Below are 9,707 nucleotides of genomic sequence, written 5' to 3'. Positions count from 1 at the left end.
GATGAAATCACCTTCCAACAAGACAGAAATTGCGTCATCCCGTAAAGACAAGTCGGCCTGCGTAAGCCTTCGCGCTTGTCTTTATGGGAGATGTAGTCCTGTAAAAAAAATGAACAAGGTGCTAGCTAGAGCAAGAATTAAAGCAATGCAAGCCATTGACACCATGCCATAATGCTTCCGACATTCCGCGCGCGCACGCTCACAAACGCACACGCACACACACACACACACACACACACACACACACACACACACACACACACACACAAAATGCTCTGTAAATTCATGCATGCAGCAGGTTTTAAAAACACAAGAACAAACTGAGTATTTCTGAGTACGTTTATTCAACATTTCAACAAGACATGGCATCATAACAATTACAAATCTAATCATAGAGTTGACAGATAAGGTTTGTAACTGTCATCCCAACCAAACATGGTAAGGTATTTATTCAAAAATATTGGCTTTTGGGTCCAAAGTAGACAACTGCTGGTTTTCCTTTCTCCCGGTCAGTCAATGGATGTACAGGTATCAATATGATAAGCCAGTCCACTAGCCCCCTGTCCCAGATCTGAATCAGTCCACTAGCCCCCTGTCCCAGATCTGAATCAGTCCACTAGCCATCTGTCCCAGATCTGAATCAGTCCACTAGCTCCCTGTCCCAGATCTGAATCAGTCCACTAGCCCCCTGTCCCAGATCTGAATCAGTCCACTAGCCCCTTGTCCCAGGTCTGAATCAGTCCACTTGCCCCCTGTCCCAGGTCTGAATCAGTCCACTAGCCCCCTGTCCCAGATCTGAATCAGTCCACTAGCCCCTTGTCCCAGGTCTGAATCAGTCCACTTGCCCCCTGTCCCAGGTCTGAATCAGTCCACTAGCCCCCTGTCCCAGATCTGAATCAGTCCACTAGCCCCCTGTCCCAGATCTGAATCAGTCCACTAGCCCCCTGTCCCAGATCTGAATCACTCCACTAGCCCCTTGTCTCAGGTCTGAATCAGTGCACTAGCCCCTTGTCCCAGGTCTGAATCAGTCCACTAGCCCCCTGTCCCAGGTCTGAATCAGTCCACTAGCCCCCTTTCCCAGGTTAAAAAAACAGAGGTATGGCAAGCCAGATTTGAACACCCTGAACCAACATAGGACAATGTCTTAAATCAACCAGTTTCAACCTGGATTCAAGATGTCTCATTCAAATCATGACATGTATGTATGGCGCATGTGATAAAACCAATGTTGATGTAATGTAAAAGAAAATCAAGGCATCACATAAATGCCATGCAATTGAATATTGAAGACAGAAATCACCGCCTGATTTCCTGATTCCTTCCCCATTCTCACTAGCCTGGGTACATGACTATTTCTGCCTTCAATAAAAGCTACATTGGTGGCTCTGAAGGATCAGTAGGTGAAACACTGGGTTTGATACCTGCACAGGCAGCATATGAAAAACTGTTACGTCGCTTTGGATCAACGGTCCAGCTAAATTTATCATATCTACAGTATATCCTTGGCTTGCAATGTTTGTGAAGATAATGTCAAGTTCTATACAGCAGAAACAACCAGGTACCCTGGCTATATACATTCTCACAGAGACTGATTGAAATAGAAGAAAAATACTACAGTAGATCCCAACGTCAAGGGGTGGATGGCCACACACGACTACTGAGCACTTTCAACATACATTCTTAATCTGGGTCCATGCAACCACCTCTAGAACCCTTTCTTCTCTGCGGCACAGTGTGGCCGTTTGTCACAGAATCACACAGAGCTTGGAGGTGTGCCTTAAACTCCGGTACGCCCGCAAACGTTCCTTTTTACTCACGCTCGCCCCGACCACATGCGTGACCACGGGCATGCTCTCCACCGCCCGTCTCTTATGTGAACGGTGCAGTAGAATTCTGTACACCCCGGTGATAGAACTCCTACAGTCCTTTCCCTGGTTGTTGAGAATGTGCTCGCAGGTGATCCCTAAGGACTCTAGCGCTCCTCTCACCTCCGCCTCGTCCTCCTCCAGCTCCTCTGGTTCGCTCTCCGCCAGGTAGGACGGGTCCAGTTTGAAGGGCTCCATGGCCCGGGGGAAGTCCACAGGAAGCAGCCACTCACAGCCCATCATCTGGTCCACACTACAGCGGTCCGAAGGCTGGGGCTGGAGGATGCCCTTGATCAGCCTCTGGCAGGGCTCGGGCACCCAGGAAGGCAGGATGTACGCTCCGTCCAGAATGCAGCGCTTCAGCTTGGCCACCGTGTCCGCCCTGAAGGGCATGGTGCCCGTCACCACGAAGAACAGCATAACGCCCAGCGCCCAGATGTCTACAAAGATACCCAGGTAATGTTCATCGCGGAACAGCTCGGGCGCGGCGTAGGGTGGCGAGCCGCAGAAGGTGTTGAGGGTCTCGTCGCGGCGGCTGAGTGTGCTGAAGCCGAAGTCGCCCACCTTGACGCACGTGCTGCAGGTGTAGAAGACATTCTCTGCCTTCAGGTCGCGGTGGATGATGCTGTTGTCGTGCTGCGGGGGTCAATGAAAGATACGCTCAAAATGTGTCGAAGTTCTGTGCTTCTGCACCATGAAAATACAGATTGCCATACAAAATGATTGGGACATTCAGAGCATTGAGGCATGTAAATATATACTATGATAAAACAATATTTGTAGCACCTGTCTAATAGACAGACTACTGAGGCATAATGTCTACATCAAATGTTAAAACACACATATACACACACATCTGACCATGTGTTTGACGGCTGAGAGGATCTGGGAGAAGACGATCTTGCTGTCGATGTCGGAGAGTTTTCCCTCCGTGCTGATCTTGGTATAGAGCTCCCCTCCCGCTGCATACTCCATCACCAGGTGTAACCGTGACAACGTCTCCACCACCTGAGGGGTAGCAAGAAGAGGGAATCATTATACTGTACATTAAAGGAAAAATTGTTACAAGTTAGTTATAGTTAAATCATAGTTTTCACTATGTGTAGCGTAATGCATACATAATAACAAATAGGTTTTGAGGAACTTAATCCTTCTCATAAATAACTTTGACCGCCTTCAATGATATTCATTGTTGTGCCCTTTATGTGCAACAGAAACGTGTGTGTGTGTGTGTGTGTGTGTGTGTGTGTGTGTGTCTGACCTCGTAGAGGCGTATGATATTGGGGTGGTGTAGTTTCTCCATGCTGGAGATCTCTCTGGACAGCAGCCTCTGAGTCTTTTGGTCCAGCTTGGTCTTATCCAGGATCTTAATGGCCACTTTATCTGTGGGAGGAAGAGAGCAGCACATCACCCCCACCCTCATTCACCTCCACTGGCTTCCGGTCAAGTCCCGCATCACCTACAAAATCCTTCTCCTCACCTACAAATCCCTCCACGCCTGCGCCCCCCAGTACCTAACTGACCTCCTCTCCCAACATACCCCTTCCCGGAACCTGCGGTCCGCAGACATGGGCCTGCTGTCCACCCCCCGCACCAACCTACGGACTTTTGGGGACAGAGCCTTCAGCGTGGCTGCACCCACCCTCTGGAACTCTCTCCCCATAGTGATCCGCAACGCCCCCACCCTGGACTCCTTGAAATCAGCCCTTAAAACCCATCTGTTTACCAAGGCCTTTGGCGCCTAGTCACTGTTTCTGTTTTGTTTTGTTTGTTTTCTGTTTTGTCTGTCTGACCATTTCCTCTAGAATTGTAAAGCGTCCTTGGGTTTTATGAAAGGCGCTGTACAATTTTTTGTTTTTATTAGTTTTATTTACAAGTTATTCTTATTATTCTTATTCTTATTCTTATTATGATTATTATTATTACATAGAGACAGTGAATGGTGGGTGACAGGTTAAGACCTAGGTTAGGTTAAGACCTAGGACCCAGGTTAACATCCAGACTGCTAGTGATGGCCTAGTCCCTAGTGGATAGTGAGTTGGACTGGTGACCAGAAGATCATGACTTTAAATCCCACCTGGGAACACCCCCACTAGTGTGCCCTTGAGTGGGACTCAAGGGACTTAGCCCTAAGTTACTCCAGGGAGACTGTCCCTGTAATGTGTAATTGTAAGTTGCTTTGGATAAAAGTGTTAAAATGTACAGCATAGCTACATTATAAACAGTTGTGACCACTTAGTATGAGAAATGCGGCTGGACCAGAAGGGTCAAGATAGGTAATGGATGTTCAGATAAACTTAGATACATATTTTTAAGATATTTCATACATCTTGGTCGATGCTTTCATTCTTGTAAACACATTGTCCCTGAGGCAACTAACTCTGAGATAATTGAATAGAGGATTAGCTTTCCTTAAAAACCTATTTCCTTAATTATATCTTAAGCGGTCAATTCTGTGAATTACACCCAGTTCAAATAGGAACATTAATTTCTGGGATTTAATTACATGATAATTTCAGGGCAGACCAGGTATTACAAAATGGAAATAATGACTGATGATCAACCCGAGGAGGGTAAATACACTAAGCCTACGCTTTACCAAGAAGGAAAATACACAACTGATACCCACAGTTTTTTTTTTTTTTTTTACTTCTCAGGGAAATGGAAACAGAGCATCACATTTAAAAAGAAAATCGTCTTACATTTTGTAATCTTATCTCATCTTATATTCAGTAACAGAATATGGAAAAGTTCTGAATAGTGAGAAGGTGCTGAGATGTCTGATTGTTCTTGCACATGCATTATTAACACTGGTATTAGTCTCACTTTCTGCTCTTTCAGTCAGAGCATTTAAAATGCATCACAGCTCAATTTGTTTTGCTGGGACCAAATGATACCACACACGCACACACACACACACACACACACACACACACACACACACACACACACACACACACACACACACACACTCATTCTTTAGTGTTTGATGAGGCATCCAGCAATTCCAGCCGTCGCTAGGGAAACTGGAGATCTCTAATCAATCCATGGTTTGAAGGGCAACAGACAGGCTCTCAGACCATTGGCCTGGCCGCATGGCCCACTGACTCATTAGCAAAAAGCTTTCTAAGGACACATATCTTTAGCCCATTGATGAGAACAGCTTATTAACTATCTCATCACTTAGAGCTTTTGCTGGAGCAGCAGAGCTGGAGTTGTCCAAGAATTGCTAAGTCAAGCGATCAGATTTATTCAGTCATCTCTCCTTTAAATGTCGCTTGTATTTGTGGGTGTGCTGTATGTGTTAGTTATTATTGCATAAACATTGTTTTGTTTTTTTACAGTGTGACCTTACACTACCATACAGTGTTATATAACTTATAACCATTAGTTGTGCCTACGAACAGGTGCTTTAGATGTGTTCTGATAGTTGGTTTGATCTTCATTAAGTATGAATGGTTGATTGATGAGGCATATCTTCCGTACCTTTGGTGAGGGCATGGAGACCTAGCTTGACGTGGGAGAAGTTTCCACAGCCAATCTCCCCACGGATCTTGTAGAAGCCGATACGTCGGCCGACTGTGAGCTCACGGACCACCCTGCCACAATAATTAGCATTACCAAATCATCAAATCAAGTCAATTAATTTGTTCTCGTTCTATACAGTCATTTTAATTCTATTGTCGCAGCCCTACCTGTCATCCTGGCACATGTCCAAGTTTAGCCTCTCCAGGGGGGTGAGGTGGCGAGCAGGTGCCGCCTCGTCATCTGTGTTGATGTCTGAGCTGTCTTGGCGGCTCCAGCGGGCATACCTCTGACCACCAGTAACCCCAGCCCCAGACCTGGCCCGGGCCCCAGACCCCCTGGAGCTTCCTGCCACAGCCACAGCATGGCCACCCCCAGAGGGGCAGACGGCCGTCATCCTGCCCCGGAAAACCCAGGGTGGAGAGGGCTTAGTTCATCATGGCAGGAGGGGGGGCTGGTGGAGGGCACCACCTGGGGGTCAACATGAAAGTAGAAAATCCAAGGCCAAAATAATGCTAAATGTCTAAATGTCAATTGATAATGGGCACAAGTTGTGGGTGAACATGAATACTTATATTTCAGGAATTACCTTCTTAAATAGTAAATGGACTGCACTTATATAACGCCTTATCCAAAGCGCTTTACAATGGCCTCTCATTCACCCATTCACACACACATTCACACACCAATGGTGGCAAGCTACCATGCAAGGCGCCGGCCCGCTCATTGGGAGCAATTAGGGCTTCAGTGTCTTGTCCCTCGGCACGTGGACAGCCGGGGAATCGAAACGCTTCTTAACTACTCGTCCTGGGAAGCAACAGTGTATGTTTGTGTACTTCTTAAACAAACTAAAATATATTTTAGGTTTGTTCTTTATTGACTGCAATGGCATTGACTGAGGCGTACACATAATACATCATAAGTTAAATGCTATTCAAAAATAAGTGTAACAATTGTTACAGAAATAAAGTAAAAGAAAATGATATACAAAAGCTATACTGCACAAAAGCTATCCGGCAACAACTGGATCTGAGAGCACAAGACCGGAGAGGATGGAGGGGTTTCATTGATGGCCTATGTTCCCTAGGGAATTTCAAGGCCTAAGTAAGTAAGTAAGTAACACTGCACATGGGGTCTGTATGTCAGGAAAGAACAAGCGCACTCAAGTGCGATAAGCCACATTCCCACCGACACTCACACAAGATGTACAAGCGGTGCCCGCACATGCTAAGGCAAGCACAAACACATAGCCTAATTACATAAAGTAGACATAACACATAACACATATTGTACAATCACATATCCTTTGTGCATGTAAAAGACACATCGAATGCTTCCTCTTGCAATGCATTTGTGACACAGTCTGGTGAAAAGGTCTGCATGTCAGCAATTCTCAAGTCGCGACCAAAAAGCATATCTTTTTTATTTTTTATTTTTTTAATGTGTTTATTTTTAAGTGTTGAAGAGCCCACTCAATATAACAAACAACAGTTTTAGGATCACTAAATCATTTGCGAATTGGATTCATCCGTCCCGTCCTGCTTCAGGTTACTGGGTTAGTGATACATGGTTTGTAAACAAACTTACGTTTTAGGGTTAGGGTTAGTGTTAGGGTTCAAAAGCAAGGACTTTGTGATCATCTAATTATGTGTTTTTAGCATGTTGATGTTCTATCAGCATATGGTGATGTGAAAATTATTCTCACCTTTATCCATGTGTGCCATGTAGCTGTTTTTCTATTCCTCTTTAGAAATGTATCCACCCCAAAGGGACAAAACAGGAAAGATGCTGGTTTATTCCCAAAGCATGTCGCTCCAAGAAATGAAATGCAGCTTGAGGAACACCAGTAAGCAAAAGGGATAGTCAATGATGATGATGGTCTATGAACCGTAGTTCTAGAGTGTTCAAGACCAGTAACTTCAGAAGTAGGTACCAGTTAGTTGCATGAGAGGATGGCTTCAGAGCGACTGGGTTTGCTTGAGAGCGGGCAGGCAACAATTCACTTCAGTTTGTTGGCACTCGCTTCAGAGCTCTGTTTGATTCCCCAGTTATAAATAGATCACAGGTGGAGGAGGAGAAGGGGGGGGGGGGGGGGGGGGTGATGTGGTTACGGTGCTTCCATGGGGCACCTCACTCTCTTAAACGCCTCATGAGTTTGCTTCTCTCCTGAATAAAGTCCTCAGTGGTAGTATTTGACGAGTTGCTGTTTAGAAAGGAGACAGGGATATAAAAAGACACTTGTTATAACAGATACATTTTGCTGTAACTACTACAACTTGTGAAGTTTTGTCAATAGCCAATGTAGCAACTGCTTCAATGACGTACCACAGTTGGTTGCATTGCCCCTTGAATGCAATGTTACACAAACTCATGTAGCCTAGATATCCAATTCTCACTTGATCAGCATTTATTCAGTAAGATAAGCACAACCGTAAACAGGATGCAAAAGCCCTGTTGCTACAGTAAAGGTGTGTTTCGTGCAATTCTTCAGACACCTCAGCTGTTCAGCTTGCTACTCAAAACATTGTCAGCTGCATCTGAGAGAGGTCCTCTAAGATTCTCCTCTGGACTAAGGGAGAAAGATCCTCTGCTATCACTCTCTCTCTCTCCTCTCTGTGTCTCTACCTCTTCCTCTCTTCTCCCTCCCTCTCTCTCTCTTGTCTCTTGTCATGTGCTCCTGATCCAAGCTTAATATACCGTGTGTGCGCGTGTGTGTGTCTCCTAATCCATCTATGACCTGTGTCTGTGGTGAGGCAGCCTTTCACCCGAAGAACAAAACAACAGATCAGGCAGGTGATTATAAGACTTTATATACTGCTCTCTGATGTAATAGTTGAGCCCACACTTCTCTAGTGCAGTATGAGTGAGATGAACCTGTGCAAGGTAATGTAGGGTAATGTGTGTGTAAAGCCCACAAGTTCACATGTAGGATTCGCAACGTAACAGGGTCAGTTTTAGAACGTTGCAGAGAAAGAACTCGGCAGACATTTCAAGGAATCTGGACGTTCTGCTGAGACTTGACAAGTCAAATCGCCAAACTGCCGTCGCAGGGCTGGTGCAGGGTAATTCGGACTGCGGCGAATCGTGCACATCTTGAACCCTAGATGTGAACTGGGCTTAAGGTAATAGGTGTGTGTGTGTGTGTGTGTGTGTGTGTGTGTGTGTGTGTGTGTGTGTGCGTGCGCGTGTGATTAGGTGGTAACTCCAAAGGTTGATAGGGTGATAGCACTAACAATGTCCCAAGAGAAGAGGCTGTATTTCTAGAAGTTTTAAACTCCCACTTATCACATATCATGTTAGGTCATGTTCCAGGTGTTGTTTATATGATGATTCACACTCCTCTGCTGATGAATCAGAGAGAGGAAGAGAGAGGCAGACAGATTATGGTCAGAGAGAGAGAGAGAGAGATAAGGAATTGTGTTTGAGGTTGAGTGCAGTCCATTTGCAAAACTGCAAGGCTGGAATAGAAACCATCACAGGAGAACCCCAGGACCAACTAGGACCAATGAAATGTACCAGTCAAAATTGGAATTTGGCATCTCTCGTGCATCTATTTCCATTGAATATCTGGAAGAAACTGTACTGAAACAACACAGTATCTACGCAGTAGCAAATACAAACATATAGAAGCCCCTTCCCACATCTACGAACCATGATCGTACATGTTCTATAGCCCTCAAATGTAAGGCCTGATATTTCAACATAGGGAGGATGACGCTTTCACTTGTTTGTGAGATGCTCTCCCATTCATTTACCATTGAGGTTGATGGAGCCTAGGCAATCAAAGTGTTTAATCCTTTTGTGAGTGCTCCCATCTCCCCGCAGTCTTCAAACACCTTCCTGCCTTCCTGTCTCTGCCTGGCATGAATATCTAAGCATTGATCTCAGGGAGGCTAAAAGGACTTGCCAAGAGAGAAGAGGGCCTCTGCTCTTTCCAGCACAAAGCAACAGGGCTCCCACAAATGAGCCTTTTATGTAAGTGAGCACGTGTGCGCACACACACACACACACACACACACAAACACACGCACACGCACACACGCACACACACACGCGCACACACACACACACACACACACACGCGCACACACACACACACACACACACACACACACACACACACACATATTACAGACAGACAGACAGACACAGATAGACACACACACCCTCAGACACACACACACACACACACACACACACACGCACATCGGGACAGTATAGATCCACGTGAGCTGTTTGTTGCACTCTCTCTCTCGCTCACCCTCACAAACACACACACACACACACACACACACACACACACACCTTGCACCACAA

General features: G+C 45.6%; 1 protein-coding gene across 1 annotated transcript; it reads right to left on the bottom strand.

The window, feature by feature from the left end:
- Nucleotides 1–1,745: 1,745 nt before the first annotated feature.
- nim1ka (NIM1 serine/threonine protein kinase a) lies at nucleotides 1,746–5,787 on the bottom strand (the record flags this gene model as incomplete). Its single annotated transcript, XM_080531147.1, has 5 exons — nucleotides 1,746–2,501; nucleotides 2,727–2,873; nucleotides 3,127–3,248; nucleotides 5,352–5,464; nucleotides 5,561–5,787. The coding sequence occupies 5 exons, from the start codon at nucleotides 5,785–5,787 to the stop codon at nucleotides 1,746–1,748; spliced, it is 1,365 nt and encodes a 454-aa protein (XP_080387273.1).
- Nucleotides 5,788–9,707: the final 3,920 nt, after the last annotated feature.

Source organism: Nansenia antarctica (genome assembly GCF_963989245.1).
Source record: "Nansenia antarctica genome assembly, chromosome: 5".
Lineage (NCBI taxonomy): Eukaryota > Metazoa > Chordata > Actinopteri > Argentiniformes > Microstomatidae > Nansenia > Nansenia antarctica.
The sequence above is the reverse complement of the archived record's forward strand: the minus strand, read 5'-3'. Positions and strand labels throughout refer to the sequence as shown.